At 58.6% G+C, this 16,689-nt stretch overlaps 4 protein-coding genes across 4 annotated transcripts in view; all 4 read right to left on the reverse strand.

The window, feature by feature from the left end:
* Positions 1 to 91: 91 nt before the first annotated feature.
* COMMD4 (COMM domain containing 4) lies at positions 92 to 1,774 on the reverse strand. The gene is made up of 8 exons (XM_042821205.1): positions 1,706 to 1,774; positions 1,539 to 1,610; positions 1,378 to 1,443; positions 1,196 to 1,235; positions 978 to 1,097; positions 656 to 736; positions 312 to 488; positions 92 to 204 (listed from the first exon to the last, which is right to left on the reverse strand). Exons 1-8 carry the CDS (start codon positions 1,706 to 1,708, stop codon positions 164 to 166), a joined length of 600 nt encoding a protein of 199 aa, XP_042677139.1. The 5' UTR covers positions 1,709 to 1,774; the 3' UTR covers positions 92 to 163.
* Positions 1,775 to 2,685: 911 nt separating this feature from the next.
* Positions 2,686 to 5,085, reverse strand: LOC122161652 (zona pellucida sperm-binding protein 3). The gene is made up of 9 exons (XM_042821204.1): positions 4,711 to 5,085; positions 4,359 to 4,477; positions 4,179 to 4,282; positions 3,831 to 4,008; positions 3,625 to 3,745; positions 3,440 to 3,531; positions 3,051 to 3,181; positions 2,890 to 2,979; positions 2,686 to 2,816 (listed from the first exon to the last, which is right to left on the reverse strand). Exons 1-9 carry the CDS (start codon positions 5,083 to 5,085, stop codon positions 2,686 to 2,688), a joined length of 1,341 nt encoding a protein of 446 aa, XP_042677138.1.
* Positions 5,086 to 7,049: 1,964 nt separating this feature from the next.
* LOC122161649 (zona pellucida sperm-binding protein 3-like) lies at positions 7,050 to 10,354 on the reverse strand. Its single transcript, XM_042821202.1, has 8 exons — positions 9,962 to 10,354; positions 8,961 to 9,079; positions 8,784 to 8,887; positions 8,464 to 8,641; positions 8,259 to 8,379; positions 7,536 to 7,627; positions 7,223 to 7,452; positions 7,050 to 7,156 (listed from the first exon to the last, which is right to left on the reverse strand). Exons 1-8 carry the CDS (start codon positions 10,352 to 10,354, stop codon positions 7,050 to 7,052), a joined length of 1,344 nt encoding a protein of 447 aa, XP_042677136.1.
* A 745-nt stretch (positions 10,355 to 11,099) lies between these two features.
* Positions 11,100 to 16,689, reverse strand: part of LOC122161658 (protein PML-like) — a 6,932-nt gene continuing 1,342 nt past the window's right edge. Inside the window, exons 3-8 of the mRNA XM_042821213.1 lie at positions 15,612 to 16,192; positions 13,869 to 13,909; positions 13,257 to 13,500; positions 12,946 to 13,004; positions 12,545 to 12,674; positions 11,100 to 12,054 (exon numbers count right to left, since the gene is read on the reverse strand). Of these exons, the coding sequence (XP_042677147.1) occupies positions 11,288 to 12,054; positions 12,545 to 12,674; positions 12,946 to 13,004; positions 13,257 to 13,500; positions 13,869 to 13,909; positions 15,612 to 16,192 (1,822 nt within the window). The 3' untranslated portion in view covers positions 11,100 to 11,287. The remainder of the gene's footprint in view (positions 12,055 to 12,544; positions 12,675 to 12,945; positions 13,005 to 13,256; positions 13,501 to 13,868; positions 13,910 to 15,611; positions 16,193 to 16,689) is intronic.

The raw sequence follows: 16,689 nt of genomic DNA on the forward strand, positions 1-16,689 counted from the left end.
GGATCGCACTCGCGTCGCCATGGCAACGACCGCGCTGGGCCTGCACGGCCCGAAGGTCCCGGGGACAGGAAGAGGCTGACAGAGCTCGGGCTTCGCTCCCGCACTTTATTATGAGGACAGAACACACGCATTGTATTTGTGACACCACCGCCGGGCCGCGTCCTCACAGGAGGGTCTTCATCAGCGCCTGGGCCTGCTTCAGCTCTGCAGGGTGGAGAAGCTGTGGCATGGAGTGTTGCTCTGAGGGCTTGGAGAGCCCTGAGAGAAAGGATGGGACTCGCTCCCTCAGCCCCAACTCCACCCCTCCTCACCTGCCAGCAGCACGCGGAATTTCTCCGCCGACACGGCCATGGGCACGGCCTCAGGCTCCCCGTGCTCCCGGTGCCGCACACGCAGCAGCAGCTGCACCAGAGGTTCGCCCACCTCCTGCAGCTCGCTGGAGCTCAGTGCATAGTCCACCCGCCACGACACGCCATCCAGGCGGCTCACTGCAATGCAGTGCCCAACCTGGTCTCGTGGCTCAGCTCAGCCAGGGCAGCACAGAGCCAATGTGTCACCGTAGGATGGGATGTCACCAAGGAAGAGACTCTCCCTCCTCCCCCCCTCCGCCTTGTCCCTCAGGGTCACACACCAGCAGTATGAGTGGGACACTCACATCGGAGGCTGCCAGCCCTGAGGCTGTCCTGCAGAGAGCTCTGCTTCTCCTCGTAGGAGCGGCACAACCCTGTGGCGTGTTCTGCCCAAGAAGAAAGATGGGAGAAACAATGAGAGCCTACTGCTGCTAGCCCCAGCCCTGGGGCAGCCAAACCCCAGCAGGGAGGGTACAGGGCAGGGCTCAGAAAGCCCGGAGTCAGACAGTGTGGACATGAGAGGACAGCCAGCATTGTGCACTGCTCACTGTAGGACTGGGCACAACGAGGCGGCACCTGCTGCAGATGTGTGACTGCAGGGCCCTGTGCCCCCATCCCACGCCCCACCTTTGGGCAGTCCCAGCTGCTGCAGCTCGCTGGACAGGGATTCACCATCCACATTGTGCTTGGCTGCATTGGACAGGATGAAGTCGAGCACAGCAATTGCAGCCTTCACATCACCTGACTCTGCAGGGAGGAGGGGGCTCAGCTCAGCGACAGACAGACCCCTGGGGGGTGGCTGCCTCCTGCAAGGCTCCCAGCAGCAGGAGGGCAATGGGGCTCACCGAGCTTGGCGTCCGACGTCAGCTTCAGGATCTTCTCATACTGCAGGACAGAAGCACAGGTACTAATTAATTACACAGTAACACACCTCTTTCCATTGGTACTACAGCGCTGCATAGCACTGCAATACTATAACCAAAGCAGGGGTTTGGGAGCTTGCATGGTTCCCGGCGGGAACACTCACATCGATGGCCTCTCCCAGCAGCTCCCGCAGCACCTGGGCGCAGATTAGCTTCAGCTTTACCGACGACTGCAGGAAGAAGCAGGCTCAGCACCGCGCCCGGCTCTGCCGAAAGCGGAGCCCGGCGCCGGGACGGACGGGGTTTGGTAGGGAAATCACTTAACGATTCGGGCCAGCACGCTGATCTCGGCCAGCACCCAGTCGGGGCAGTCCAGGTCCCCGCAGAACCGGAACCGCTGCGGAGGAAAGGAGCGCTCAGAGCCCGGTGAAGCCCCGCGCAGCCCCCACAGCCCCCCGGGCTCCCCCAGTCCGTCGCCGGACCCGCTCCCACCATGGCGCTACCGCTCGATTCCCGCAGGCTCCGCCTCCGCGACCCGGAACCGATACCGGGACCCTGCAGGGCTCCCGGCCCCGCCCACCGAAAGCCCCGCTCACCGAAAGCCACGCCCAGCAGAAAAAGCCCCGCCCACCGAAGGCCCCGCTGCGTTTGTGCTTCACTCTGCAGTCCTCACCCAGGTCCGCACTGTTCCCGCGCCCGCGGGGCGGAGCTGCCTCGGGGCTTCAGCGCACCGCGGTTTCGACTCCCGGGGCTGCATTTGGTTCCTCTGTTTTTATTTCGTGCTTGTGCCCCACCGTGCTTACCCGCCTTTATTTTCAGCTGCAGCCGATGGATGCTCGGCTTGTTCAGCTTCTCCCAACCGCAGCTCCAGCAGCTGCGTGCCAGGGCCCTCATTCGATCGCCGTGTCAGTGGGAACTGACATAGATGCACAGTGTGTGAAGAGCGAGGGCAGCAGCTCAGGTTGAGGGGGGAACGAAGCCGCGCGGAGCTGAAGGGACACGGGCGGGAGCGGAGCTCTTGAACTTCCGGCGCTCGCAGCAGTCTGAGTGCACGGGGGTTTGGGATTTGTCCCAGGCGGCACCCCATCCTGTATAGCAGATCCCTGCGCCCACCCGGCTGGTTTGCGACCCCCAGAGCCCGAGCAGGGCATGGAGACGGATCCTCTGTGCAGCCGTTGTCCCCCTAACACGTGGTGACCAGAGGCTGGGGACACCTCTATGGCCACCCAACCGCTGACCCCAGTAGTACCGAGGAGGGCCACCAGGGGCACCGGGGGGAGCTGAAGACCTCCTAGGGCATCCCACTGCTGGCAGTGCTCTAGCCCCATTGCAGTGCAACCCCCAACCCTGAACCCAAGTGGTGGAGGCGGTCTTGGAGCTGGGGACTCTGCTACCCCAGAGCCACAACGGCGCAAAGGGACAGCACAACACAGTTTCTCTTTTCCAGGCTTTATTCACGGCTCGCCCTGCACTCATGCCGCAGCTGAGGTTCGGGTGCAGCCCTTACGTGCAATACCCACAGCCACCCCAACGGCAGCCAGCGCTACAGCCACGGCCACGCACACCAGCCCCATCTCCACACTGGGCACCGTCACCGCTTCACCTGCAAACTCAAACCCGGCCGTCAGAGCAGGGCACTGCAGCGGCACCACAAGGGCGCAACCACAGGGACTCACCATCACCGTCCTCCTGCAGCTGTCCCACAGCTCCCGGGTCCGCCAAAAGCAACACGGGGCCAATGACCACATCAGCTGCAACCTCTTTCCCTGGGAAAGATGGAACCATGAGCTGTGTACCCCCTTTCCTGGGTCTCCCCAGCCCTAAGGAGGGACCTTACCGGCATCACGGCGGAAGCGGCGGCCATGCCATCGCTCCATGGGGTTGAGCCTCCGGGAGAGAGCGGGTGGCTCACAGTTGCCCGTCTCACAGCAGCTGCAGACATCCCGGCTGCCTTCCACTGGCACCCAGCTGGAGCAGGACAGCAGGACTGTTACCGGTGAGTAGGGACCCCCAGCAACTCCCCCCTCCCTTCTCTGCCCAAAGGACACCAAGAACATTGGCAAACACATGCTGGGGGAGCGTGAGGTGGTGTCCCAGTATCAGGTAGCTCCTCTTCCACCACCCTCCAGACTCACAAAGAGGGTCTGTGTCCTGTGTCTGAGGCTTGGGTGCCAGCCCCTGAGTTGGAGTTCATAAAACAGCCTGATTTGTGCTGCAGCTACTCACGTGTTTCTGGCCTTATTGAAGGAGCAAGCCTTGTTCTGGGGGTCTGGGCCTTGGTCTGCTGGGGTCACCTTCAGGTGGCAGGTGATGTAGATCTGTGGGAAGGCAGGGGAAGGGCTGGGGACCTTTCCCTGGGGACAGCCTGGTTCAGGGTAGGTGTTGTGAATGGACACAGCATACAGCCTTACCAGGTTCCTGGTGTCCCCCGCAAACCTGAAGACATCAATCCTGAACCGCAGCACATCCTCCCGCGGCCGGGGTGTGATGAAGGCAGAGCTGGTGTCATCCACCCTCCCATCCACTAAGCACCTGAACGTGGGGCAGATGAGGGGGTGGGTCAGCATCTCACTGAACCCCCTGAGTGTGGTGATGCAGTGACCCCCCCCAGGCTCACCCGTTGAAGTCAATGATGGCGTAGTGGGGCGAGGAGTCACCGTCGGGGCTCAGGGCAGCCACGCAGCTGTCCACAAAGAGCCGCAGGGGCACGTGGCTCTCAGTGCTGACCTCAGCCTGGATGTTGAGGATGTCTCCCAGCTGGAAGCCGGTGAAGGGTCTCTCTGTGCTCCAGTCGTCTGCAGGGCAGGGAGGTGACACAAGGGGGTGAGAGAGGGGACAGCGGAAGTGACAGCCAGGGAGCAGTGTGGCTGATGGCTTTGGGACAGCTGGGTGCCCCCAGTTGGGTGACTGGGAGCTGCGCCACATGGCACAACCCTGCTGGTGTACAGGGTGCCATCCCACATACCGCTCATGAGGCGCAGGGAGAACACCAGCCTCTCCTCAGCTGACAGCGCAGAGTTGAAAGGGGACCAGGTGGGCCGGATGGCGTTGCTGCTCACGTTCTCCCTCCTGGCAAGCGACAGCGTCAGCACTCAGCTGGGCACTGGGGAGACGTGGGGGGACAGTGAGGGTGCAGGGCCCTTACCTGGGGTAGTGGCACTCGATGGGGATGACAGCAGGGTTGGTGCGGATGATGACAGGGTTGCTGGCAGGGCTGGGGTCGTAGTTGATGAGCGTGCGGTAGATGAGGGCATCTGGCGTCACCTGGGCAGGGAAAGTGCACAAAGTTGGCAACGAGGCACCGAGACCTCCCCCCTCCCCCCTCATCCGCCCAGAGCTGTCTCTTTCCATTGGGAAATGCAAAAAAAAATAAAAAATAAAAAAATAAAAGGGTGAAACACAGGGTTTGCAGCTGTAAGCACAAAGCAGCTCTGGTGGATAAAAAACAAAACCTCCTGTCTGGGAGGAAACCACCCGCCTGGGGCGCGAGATCTCACCTGCACGACGCTGCCGCACTCGTGGAGGCCAGCGGCGAAGGTAACGGTGTTGTGTGCGGCGTTGAGCGAGGAGTGCTTGCAGGCAGCTGGGCCCAGAGTCAGGTCGGCAGCGTTGATGAGACGCCCGGTGCCAAAGAGGTCCCTGTGCACCGTCACCACCAGCTGCGCCTCCTGGCACTGCACGGCCACCGGGTGCGAGCCGGCCACGGCCCGTGAGTGCGCCTCGGTCCCCCAGGACCAGGCAGAGGGATCCCCTCGTGCTGTCCAGGAGAGGTCCCAGGGTGTGTAGGAGCCCACCCTGGCCACCAAGCAGCACAGGAGCCCCAGCACCACGCAGCCGCCTCGCATCCTGCCTACTGCCAGCTCGCCCAGCATGGGAGCTAAGGCGGCTCCGCGGTGCTTTATATCCCTCGTCCCCTGTGCTGTCTGCACGTGGGGATGGGGAGGCAGAGTCGTTTCCGGGGTGCTGTGCCCCCCATCCTAGGCTGCCCAAGGCGAGAGAAAACATCCTCGTCAGCCTCTTTGGGGGAATTGTTTAGAAAACTCAGCAGAAGCCGGAGACGGGGAGACGGGGACAGAGCGGCTTGTTTAGGTTTTTGCCTGGCGATAAGGGGCTTTTCAAGGCTCCTGGGGAGGTGATGCTGTGGGGGGGGGGGGGTCAGAGGTGGGGGCTTTCCACCACCCCCAGCCCTGCCCGGAGCTATTCCAGATTCTGCTGCTGCCCTGTGGCCCCTCCATAGCATCTCAAGTAGGGACTTTACACATTCCACTTCTCACCAACGGCACGAGTGCAGCCGTGCTCAGCCAGCCCCATCACACCCTACTGCAGCACTCTTCCAGGGCTGAGCCTGCAGCCCACGTCAGGCAGCTCTGCCCAGCACCCAGCAAAATACCCAGGGCATCCCTTAGCGAATGGATGGCTGCTTGAGACTCAGCCCCACACGTTCTCAGCCCCTTCGTTGTGTCTGTATGTCTTTTCCCCACTCTGCTATGTGCACGGTGACACAAAGGGTGTTCTGCTCTGCACCCCAAATCCTTCCCCACCTTTGTGATGCCCTTAGCTAGAGGAGAGCTGCAGCGGAGCTCAGCTGGCCCCTAGGAAACAGATGGAGCTTTGGATCAGTCAGCAGCCAGAAACCCCACTGAATTTGACGCAACACCCCAAAAGCACGATGCACATGCAAGCATGCTGTATTGCACAACCTTCTGCCCTCCTGCTGACTCTCCTCCCCACGGAGCAGGTCAGGACTTCTCGGTGTTTAGGATACCTTGAGATTGGTGCTTGCGTAGAAAAGCCAGGCATTCCAGCAGGGAGCCTCTGTCTTCGGGAGGACATTTGGCAAAGGCACTCACGCTGACGGCAGGCAGATAACAGGGCAGGCGCTGCTGAATCAGTAAACAACGGCTGGGGAGCACAGGGCGAGGGCAGGAGCCTTGGCTGGTGAGGAGGGGGCAGCTCAGGGGCCCCTCTGCAATGAGCAGCCCATCGAGACACAGAGCTGGGGAGGTGCTTGTCTTAGAAAAAGGGAAATTCTGTGCTGACCTTATTCCAAGCAGAAGATGGCTTGGCCACAAACCAGCAAGGCCAGGAAAGAGGGTAAGAACAGAGCTGGAGGAGACAGAGATGAAAAGTCCCAGGGCAAGCCCCAAAGCAAAACATTCTTCCCCCCACCACGTTGTGCAAAAGAGACTTAAAAGCACAGCTCCTTTCTGCTTGTAACACAAAGCTGCATGTCAAGAAGCCAGGGACTCTGCTCAGAAGGGGATGAGGGCTGCTAGGGGGAATGGCGACCATGGGTGCAAGCCAGAGCTTCGCTAACAGTAGAGAAAGTCTCTTAAGAACAAGGCTGGTAGGAGAAACACAGAAACCCTTCCTCTTTCCCATCACAGAATTCAGGGCTTCTGTTTGCACCCGGCAGAGAGCATCTGCTCTCAGGATTGGAACAGGAGCATCAGATCAGCCCCAGCTCCATAGTGCTGAGAGGAAAAGCCCATTTCTGTGGTGGCAGCGGGGGGGAGAGGGAGGAAAGCAGAGGCTGAAATTCCAGTCCCTGCTCCAAGGACTGTTTATACATATCTATATGTAACGAGCCTTGGATGAAATGCATAAACAGTCCTTGGGGCAGGGACTGGAATTCCTGCCTCCCTGCAGCCCAAGAAGAGCCAAACCTTCTCTGCACCTCTCCAGCCCCCCTTAGCAAGGACCCCCATCCCACCAGCCCTTACTGACAGGATGGACAGCATGAGCCAGAACCCCCCTTCAGACCCCAGGAAGTCTCCCATCGTGGGTCAGGTTTACTTTTTATTGGATATCAGAAGCTAAAAGTTGAGAACACAATTCAGACAGGATTGCTGTGCGTCCGGCAGGCAACCAGAGCTCCCAGAGCAGCAAGGAGCAGGATGGCCAAGCCAGCAGCCAGCCCCAGCCCCACGTGGCTTCCAGCACCTGCAGAGGAGAAGCCAAAGGTGGTCAGAAGCAAAGATGGGCCCACGCCCCATCTTCATTACCCACCTGCTGAGGGCACCCTGCCTGCTGGGTGCTGCTGGTGGCCATGGATGAGCAGAGGGCCCAGCATCACGTTTGCTTCTCCCAGTGTGGGACCCAGGGGCAGCTCTCTGCGGGATCGTCTTCCTCTGTGCTGATGGGACGGGCTGAAGGGCTGCAGGGAGCGCCGTGCTGTGCCACAGCTCTGTGTCTCACAGCACGAGCACACAGCCCTCGTGCCCTCCACAGGCGCCCAGCTGGAAGAGAGCCTGGTCACCAGCCTGCTCTATAGCAGGGACCCCACTGACGGGCAGCCCAGAAGCACATCCCAGCTACTCACAGCCCGCTGGGTTTGTGGAAGGAGCAAGCCTTGTTCTGAGGGTCTGGAGGTTGGCTGGCTGGGGAGACCTTCAGGTGGCAGGTGATGTAAAGCTGAGAGACCAAGCAGCAGGGTGAGGTGGTTGGTCAGCTCAGAGGCACACACATGGCTTCCCCATGCCCTGTGAGGGACCACTATCTCCCCGAGGCACTCCAGACACCACTGCTTCTTTCAGAACACTGAGTGCAGCCGTTCAAGCTTAACCTAGGGGGGCTTGTCTTGACCAGAACCATTACCCAAGGAGGAGCCTGGGCTCACAGGGCTACGATCAGAAGCAGTAACACCCCATCCATGTGTTTCTACGAGGGGACAGACTCTAACAGAGTCTGTTGAAGGGTAGGACAAGGGGGAAATGGATTCAAACTAGAAGAGAAGAGATCTATATTGGATGTAAGGAAGTTTTTTTTTGCACTAAGGGCAGCGAGGCACTGGCCCAGATTGCCCAAAGAGGCTGTGGTGTCCCACCCCTGCAGACACCAAGCTCAGGCTGGAGGGCTCTGAGCACCTGATGTGCTGTGGGTGTCTCTGTGCATTGCAGGGGCTGCACTGATGGACTTTAAGGGTCCCTTCCATCTCAAATGAGTAGGAATACTTTCCCAACACAACCCCATAGCTGCACTGACTCACACCGTGGCACGAGGTTGGACAACATCTAAACAAGGGAGTTCACCATCTTGGATTTACCAGGCTGCTGGAGTCTCCTGCAAACTTGAACACATCTACTGCAAACTGAAGCACATCTAGCCGGGGCCTTGGGGATATAAAAGTCGAGGTAGCATCATCCAGCCGCCCATCCACCATGCACCTAGGTACAAACAAAGGTCAGCCAGATGGCTGAGAGCCAGGGCTCCGAGAGGTGAGCCAAGAGCTGGGCACAGGCAGCTCTTACCCGCTGAAGTCAATGAATGCATACTGGGGAGAGGAGCCCCTGTCTGGGCTGGGGGTGGCCACACAGCTGTCCACAAAGAGCCTCAGAGGTGCGTGGTTCCCCACGCTGACACTCGCCTGCATGTGGAGGACCTCCCCCAGCTGGAACACAGTAGAGGCCCTCTCGGTGCTCCAGTCATCTGGAATGAAAGGAAGACAGTTCACTGCTCACACACAAGGAACCCTATGAGGACACAAGGCCCTGGAGCTGCCAGTCCTGCTCTGCCACCTGGGGAGCTCACCCATCCCACGAACCAGAGGGGATCCCTGCTCCAAACCTACCGTTCATTAGGTGCAAGGAGAAGAGCAGCTTCTGCTCAGAGGAGAGGGTGGAGTGGAAGGGTGCCCATGTGGGCTGGATGGCGTGGCTGCTCACATTGCTCCTCCTGGGGAGTGATGCTTGTGATCAGAAGGCTCCGCTGCTGCAGGAGGGCTTGGTGCCCATCCACATCAACTCACCTTGGGTAGTGGCACTCAATTGGAACCACAGCTGGGCTGGTGCGGATGACAACAGGGTTGCCAGCGTGGACTGGGTTGTAATTCAAGCTTGTGCTGTAGATGAGAGCCTCAGGGGTGACCTGGGGAGAGGCAGATTGCATGATGCAGTCACCAAGAACCCTCCTCCTCCAGCCACCCAAGTGGAGCCCCACAGCCTCTCCCAGGAGATTGAGCTTTTTTCAGAGCAGCTTCATGCCATTCTGTAACAATCAAAAGATCAGTGCTGTGGAATGGGCATACAGGAGGTGTCATAACAACGGGACTAATGCAATGGAAAGGGGTTACAAAGAAAAAAGGAAAGGCTTCTCCTGTCCCTGAAGATCTAGGCTTGCAGGGAATACTCCGCAAGGGAGGGATCTCCAACCAGAGATCCTCCTCCAGTGGCAGTCAGCCCCTAAATGAGGTCAAAGAGAGGTGCAGCCAAAATCCACCCTTCCTATCACACAGCTGAATTGCCTTCACCTGTGCTGCCAGGTTCCTTTCCCCAGGTGCTCAATCAGTGGTTCAGGCTGTGACTCAACAGTTACCATACACATGCTCTAGCAACAGCAGGCAGCACCCAGACTTCCCTAAACTCACTGTCAGCTGCTGGTACTCTGCAGCCTTCAGAGAGGAACTGAGGCTCCCAGCTATAAGGAAAACCTTGTAATTGTTTCCCCAAGCACAGAGCCCAGCCACTGTGCTCCATTAAGTGTTGCATCAGAGACACCAGCAGGCTAAAGAAGCTTCAGCAGCGCCAAGCCTGCCCTTGGCTATGTGAAGTAACGAGCACTGGGAGGGCTGGCAGCTGCTTCCTCTTTGGGTTTGCTTCTCTTTAGGTTTGCTTCCAACCCTTCTAAACAAATGGGAAGAAACCAGGCAGAACTTCCCAGTTAAACACCCAAAGGCTCAGCATCCCTTGCTACACGGCACCCCAAGGTGCAAACAAGGAGTCAGCCCCCACCCGTGGCCCCCAGCCTTACCCTGAGGGTGCTGCCACACTCATGCAGCCCAGCCGTGAAGGTCACCACGTTCTCAGCAGCATTCTGGGCTGTGGCCGGGCAGGCAGCCGTACCCAGGGTCAGGTCTGCAGCCCGGACCAGGCGCCCGGTACCAAAGAGGTCCCTGTGCACTGTGACCACCATCTGAGCCTCCTGGCACCACACAGACACGGGGTGCAGTGGGGATGCAGCCTGGAGCTGGGACACGTCCACCCATGCCCATGGGGAGGGCAGGGAGAAGGCATGGGGCTGCCCCAAGGACTGAGCCCCCCACAGCTCCGTCTCCCCTCGGAGAAAGCCCCAGGAGCTGTAGGCAGCTCCCATCTCCAGGAGGCAGCAGAAAAGAGCAAAGCCCAGGCAGCTCAGGAGCCTCATCCTGCCTGCCAGAGCCCAGCATAAGGGGCAGGGGCTGCCCAGGGCTTTTTGTAGCCCTCACTCCTATCAAAGATAATTGGCAGCACCCAGTCCCCTGGGGATGGTGTTAATTAGCTAACAAGGAGCTGGTGTCAAATGTGCTGTGCAGCTAACTGCAGTTTCTTTTTAACATCTTTTCTGGTAATAAGCAGCCCTGCAAGATCTCCCAGGAGACGTGTCCCAACTCCAGACCAGGTACCTACAAGATCTGTTTGAGAGATGGGCACAAGTCTCCCCTTTTCTCTGATGCAGCATTTAAGGGCAGATTCAGGTCTGGAAACGTCTTATCCCTTTACTAACTTGGGATATCTTTTACAGATCAGGTGTAGGTAGTTATCTTGTCTGCTTTTAGCTTGGAGAAGGCTCTGGGGAGGCTGTGACTGCCCTCAGCCACGTCGCTCGCTGTGACAACTCCAACAGCTGTTGAGCCCCTCCAGGGGCAGTGACTGCCCCACCTCCCTGGGCAGCCTGTGTCAATGCATTATCACTCTTCCAAAGAAGAAGTATTTCCTGATACCCGACCCGAACCTCCCCTAGCACAACTTGAGGTGCATCACCTCTCATCCTGTCACTGTTACCTGGGGCAGAGGCCGACCCCCACTTCGCCACGACCTCCTGTCAGGGAGTTGTATTGGGCAGAGGTCTACCTGAGCCTCCTCCACACTGAACATGGGCATGGGGAGTAAAGCAAAGTATTTGCAGCAGGTGACAAAGCAAAGAAACAATTTATTTCATCTGCATGCATACACAGAAAGGGCAATTAAGGTCATTGCCCCATCAGGCAACGGCCTGGCTGGCATTGTGTTTGGAGAGTGCTCACTTTGGGCGTTTGAACCGCAAACCCAGGTTGCATCCCACGCAGGGCAATGGGGTGGGATTGGTGAGGAGTACCGTTCATCTGTCTTGCTTAGTCTTTGTAGCCTCCAGCAACCCATCGTGTACTGAGGTCTGGCTGCTACCCGCCAGCGGCTGCTGCTGGAAGTAGGCCTTGATCTTGCTCAGGTGACGGACCTTCTTCTCAGAGGGATGCCTGTGGGCATTGACCAAGGCGCACATCTTGGGGAGACCCCTGGCGGGGTCGCACGCGAAGCAGGCGTGCAGCTCGGGGAGGCCGACGCCATGGGAAGCCAACGTCTGGGCCGAGGGCCGGCTGAGCAGCTTCTTGTCCAGCAAGGGTTGCAGGGACATGAAGGACTCCAGGCTGGCAGGGCTGAGGAGCTGCGTGGGTTTGTTCTCCAGGTCGATCTCCAGGACGTTGCACAGGTCCATCATGGCGCTCGCACTTTCCAGGGTGCTGCAGTTGCTCAGGTCCCGCCACAGCAAGTTGCTGGCCAAGTTCTTCAGCTTGCAGCTTTCCTTCTCGGGGACCTTCTCCTTGATTAGGGGTAGAACATCCAGGAAGCCGTAGATCATGGAGAGGAACTCCTTTTTCTTGCCAATGGCCGTCAGGCTTTTCAGGAGGGTGGGAAGGGGCAGTGACCAGAGACTAAAGGCAGCCAGGATGGGCCTGCGGATGGTGCTGAGGTGGCTAAGCAGATCCCTCAGGCCCACCTCGTAGCTGCTAGTTTTGGCCGTCGAGTTGGGCAAACGCATCGTGGGCTGAATGAGGACTGAGAGTATTTTCTCTTTATCGACCACCGCCATCTGAATGACTTCATTTTCTGGAGAGGTCGAGGGAAAAGCGAAAGAGGAGGAGAGAGGAAGAACAGGAACAATTAACCTCCTATTCAGCACGGAAATAAAACACTGAGTCACTCAGCCTTTAACAGCCCCCTGTCTGTCTCAAAAGCAAGGCCCTTAGCGGCTCAAGAGGTTGTCCTCCCTCTTACATCACCAAGCCTATGGCAGAAATATCTGAACTTCATAGAATCGTAGCATCATTAAAGTTGGAAAGACAACTAAAATCATCCAGCCCTGTACCTGTAACCACTCTAGACCATGTCCCACGGTGCCACATCTATCATTTTCTTGAACACCTCCAGGGACAGTGACTCCACCATCCCTGAGGGCAGCTCGTGCCAATACCTCACAAAGCTTCCCAACTTCTGCCCACCCCAAATAAATCAGAAGTGATGCTGCCATACGTGGGGATCTAAGGCAGCTTCAACATGGCATACTCATTACAGAAGATGTTCCCACTTAGGATCTTACTCCAAATCTTAACGTCAAAGAAGATCACGGTTCCTTGTCCCACATCCAGCGTGTTCTGGAGGCAGATGGGAAGGTGTGTGTTGTCATTGCTGGTGCCATCCTCAAGCATATCATCTAGCAGACTGGGGTCCTGGTGGAGCAAACGACTAGCTTTTAATAAACATCTCAGGAAGAACCAGGGCAGCAGCTCAGGGTGTTTGTGCGTCCTAGAGGTGACCAAAGGGATCTATTCAAACTAACTGCTGGACGACTTGGAGTGACCTGCTCGGAACCTTACCGAGTAGCATTCTGCTCTAAGATGACAGGAAAGATGGGGCTATCACAGAGTTGAAGGGTTCTGACAAAAGTATTTCGGCTATCAGGAAGGATTTCAGAAGTTCTTTGCCAGGATGTTAACTCACCAGCAACTCCTCATCCATGCTGTCCTCTTCATCACTGCCCAAGTTGAGAAGGTCGCTATCTGCCCAGAGAGAAAAGACATATCACCTTTAGGACACAGGACTGTCTGACCTGCAGTGAGCACAAGGGCCAACTGACCCCCTGTCAGCATCATCAGCTGAGCTGAGGTGCCCTGGGAGCAAAGAGGTAATGGGGGGCAACCATCTGAACAAGAAGATGCGTTGAGATGTGACTAGCATCCTGGGAACTTCTTGGGGATGCTGCAAACTGAAAACCCCAGAACCCACCTGATGCCTGCAGGAGCATCGTTTACCTGAGTCATGCATCTCATCGCTGCTGTCTGGCATGATGTTCAGCAGGCAACCTTCCCTGCTGGCAGCCATAGTGGGTGCAGAAAAGCTGGTCTGGGGTTGGGGCAAGCAGTTTGGTTCCTGTGGCACCACTGACGTGCTCCACTCATTGTCGTCCTTCTCAACCTTTATCACTTTTGCAGGAAGTTGCAGCGTGGTGGTGCTTTCATCTTTCTTCCTCTTGGCAGGGTTGGAGGTCAATGGGACCTGAGTGGGCAAAGCAGAGCTCAGTGAGCATCCCCGTGTGGCCAGGGATGTCCTTTGCTGCCAGAGCACAACTACACAAGTCCGAGGGAAAGGCTGAGGATCCTCAAGGCACTCGTTTTTGAACCCAAGGAAAGAACCTCAAAGTAATGACACCGAGACAGGCACAATGATGCACGGTCCTTGCTTTGGTGAGCAAAACCAGTGTGCCAGCCTGGGGCTGTGATGGGACCACACAGGGACCAACAGAGGACCTGAGGCAAGGGGCGGAGGTGGAGGCCATGAATAGGAGATGCAGGGGTGCTTGGAGATGTCGTGGGAAGCCCTGGCATTTGGGACGGCTTGTGGTGAGAGCAAAAAGCAGATCTCACCTGGTGGGAGCTTTCCGTGGTGGCTGGAGCGGGGGCAGCTTCTGAAAGAACAAAAAACACAGTGGGATGAGGAGGGTGAGCAGTGCTGGAGGTGTCTGAGAGGGACGGGTGTTGCAAAACCCTCTGCAGGAGGTGCAGGTGGCTGTGGGGCCGTGTCCCCTCTGCTGCCACGGGGATGCTGGAGACACGAGCAGTCCTGAGCCCCACTGGGAGATGCTGCAGAGGCCAAACTCAAGCCGTGAGGCTGGGCTGGTAAAATGCTCGCTCATTCAGCCGCCCACATGTGCTGGAAAGCTGAAAAGGCCATTAGTAGCATCATGCAATGAAGTTGCTGTGATTTGGTAGCTGGGGACATGCCATAGGAATGCTTTCCAGCAATGCTCAGGATGTGGCCGTGGACGTGTTCAAACCATTTGTTGGGGGAAGTGGGACACAATTTGGGAAGCTCTCAGGAGAGCCCTTTTGGGCTGCGACACCAGCAAAAGACAAATGCTCAGCCTAGGAGGATTTTATTGGCACAGCAAGTGAGGTGGGGAGCTTGGTCCCTGCAGCGACTTTCCATGGGTTTTTTAGGCATCCTGGTTTGCAGATGGAGCCCAATCCTCACTGCTCTCCTGCGGTATTATTGCACACCGTTTCCCCTCACTTCTTCCTCCTCTTCCTGGGGCCAGCAGTGTGCTTCCAGTTTCGCTTGCCCCTGCTGGGATGCTCTTCCTCCAGCACTGGGCTGGGGGCCTTGGGTGATGGTGACCTGGCGGGGGGCTCGGCAGCAGGTGGAGATGCTGCAGGACCCCGATCCGTTTCATTCTGCTGCGAGGTGCTGGGGTAGAACAAATCCAGCAGGTTGGAGGGCAGCGAGGGCTCCTGTGGGGTGAGCACAGATCTGGGGTCCTGAGGCCTCGGTTGCAGCATTGTCCCCATAGAGGAGGCGATGGCACTGAGGGAGCGGGCCATGGAGTGCACCCCACGGGACAGGGACACCAGGTGTTTGTTCTGTCTGCGCTGAGCCTGCAGCAGGCAAGCGGTGACCCCCAGCAGCTCATCCATGTGCTGCAGTTGTGCCCTGGCCCAGCAACCAAAATCTTCCTGCAGGGTGGCCAGGGAGGCCTGGAGGCTCTTGGGGAGAGATGTGGTGTCCCCAGCAGCACTGGGAGGTGATGCTGAGCCTTCCTCTGCTCCTTCATCCCGCTGTGCAGCAGGGGTGGGTGGTGTGGAGGGTGCCTCTCCTCCTGGGCTATGGGGGTGAGGCTGCAGGTCGAGGGTCGGAGTGCTGCTGTCCTCAGATGGCGTGTCCTGCTGGGGGACAGCGGGACCTGCTGTGGGGAACGGGGCTGAAGGGAGCAGGAGAGGGAGCTTAGTGAGGACAGCATGGATGGAGCGCTCAGCAGATGGCAGCACACCGGGGCCCAGGGACAGAGGCGCCCCGTGTGCATGCCACACTTCTTGGAGAGGACAACCCCAGCCCTCCTGCACACCCGCATCCACATGCCACTCACCTTCCCCAGCCCAGGGCACAGATGACTTACCATCATCCCTCCCCTTACAGTGCACTGGGGGCTGGGTGCACGCAGCAAGCCCACCATTGCTTTGGCAGCAACGGAAGCAACGGTGGCATCCCAGCCTCGGAGCGAGGGCAGCAACCACCGTCCTCCAAGTGGGAGGAGATGTGAATCCCAACGTAGGACACCCAGCCTGGCTTTCGGCCTCCACCCAGCTCTGCGGAGCAGCGTGCCCACATCTCACCTTGCAGCCCCTCGATGCGCTCAGCCAGCGCCTGCAGCCTGCCACGGCACTCGGCAAAGTCCTCGTGCAGCCCCAGCTCCCCATCCGCCGCCGGCCGCTGCCTCCGCAGCTCCTCCAGCGCATCCTTGACAAAGGGCTGCATGTCCATCACCTCCTGCTCCGTGGCATAGAGGCCCATCTTCTCCACCAGCCTCTCGCCCGCCTCCATCCTCCGCAGCACGGCCTCCACGCGCCGCAGCTCCCTCTCCAGCTCGCTGCGGCTCTTCTCCTGCCTCCTCTCCACCGTGGCCAGCAGCTCCTTCTCCTCGTGCCGGATCAGCCTCACCAGCTGCTCCACGCGCTGCCTCACCAGCTCCCGCACCTCGAGCCCCGCCGCCTCCAGCCGCGACGCCTCGTCCTGCAGCGCCGCACGCGACGCCTCGAAGCCGCCCCGCTGCCCCGCCAGCTCCTGCCCCAGCGCTGCCAGCTCGTCCCGCCGCAGCCGTGCCTCCGTGCTGACGTCGCAGTGCTGCCCGCTGTGAGCGGCGTCCAGCAGAGCGCAGATGCAGCACACCGCCCTGCAGCACTGCTTGCAGTAGATGCTGTCGAGGTGAGAGGAGGCGGAGCAGCCGAGATGAAGGGAGCAATGTAAGAACAGAAGGAGTTGTTTACTCAAAGGGCGGTGAGGCGCTCAGAGAGGTGTGGGTGCCCCATCCCTGGAGGTGCCTGAGGCCGTGGATGGGGCTGTGGGCAGCCTGATTCCATGGCAGGGGTTGGAGTTGGGAGGGCTTTAGGACCCCTTCCATCCTATGCCATTCTATGAACCTCTAATTCTATAATCATCTGTTCTTAGAATCATAGAATGGTTGGGTTGGAGGAGACCTTAAAGCCCAACCAATTCCAGCTCTTCACCATGAGCTGGCTGCCCCCCATGAGCTCAGGCTGCCCAGGGCCCCATCCATGGCTTCGGGCACCTCCATGGATGGAGCACCCACAGCACCTCCGGGCAACCTTAGACATTCCACCCACTGCCTTCCTGGCCTCCAGCAGCCTCCTCATCCTCATCCTCATCCTCATCCTCATCCTCATCCTCATCCTC

The sequence above is a fragment of the Centrocercus urophasianus genome, unplaced genomic scaffold, assembly GCF_019232065.1.
Source record: "Centrocercus urophasianus isolate 14NV4802_14NV808 unplaced genomic scaffold, USGS_Curo_1.0 seq_194, whole genome shotgun sequence".
Lineage (NCBI taxonomy): Eukaryota > Metazoa > Chordata > Aves > Galliformes > Phasianidae > Centrocercus > Centrocercus urophasianus.

What these genes read in the sequence shown, in the direction of transcription:
- LOC122161649 (XM_042821202.1), bottom strand. Translation starts at nt 10,354, where the DNA reads ATGAGGCTCCTGAGCTGCCTGGGCTTTGCTCTTTTCTGCTGCCTCCTG. An exon ending in AGTGTGGCAGCACCCTCAGG is followed by an intron (nt 9,080 to 9,961) that starts GTAAGGCTGGGG and finishes GCCTCTCCCCAG; the next exon opens with GTCACCCCTGAGGCTCTCAT. An exon ending in AGGCAGGGTGCCCTCAGCAG is followed by an intron (nt 7,157 to 7,222) that starts GTGGGTAATGAA and finishes TCTCCTCTGCAG; the next exon opens with GTGCTGGAAGCCACGTGGGG.
- LOC122161652 (XM_042821204.1), bottom strand. Translation starts at nt 5,085, where the DNA reads ATGCTGGGCGAGCTGGCAGTAGGCAGGATGCGAGGCGGCTGCGTGGTG. An exon ending in CCGCTTCCGCCGTGATGCCG is followed by an intron (nt 2,980 to 3,050) that starts GTAAGGTCCCTC and finishes CATCTTTCCCAG; the next exon opens with GGAAAGAGGTTGCAGCTGAT. An exon ending in GCTGCAGGAGGACGGTGATG is followed by an intron (nt 2,817 to 2,889) that starts GTGAGTCCCTGT and finishes TTGAGTTTGCAG; the next exon opens with GTGAAGCGGTGACGGTGCCC.
- COMMD4 (XM_042821205.1), bottom strand. An exon ending in TCAGCGTGCTGGCCCGAATC is followed by an intron (nt 1,444 to 1,538) that starts GTTAAGTGATTT and finishes TTCTTCCTGCAG; the next exon opens with TCGTCGGTAAAGCTGAAGCT. An exon ending in CAGGGCTGGCAGCCTCCGAT is followed by an intron (nt 489 to 655) that starts GTGAGTGTCCCA and finishes ACTGCATTGCAG; the next exon opens with TGAGCCGCCTGGATGGCGTG.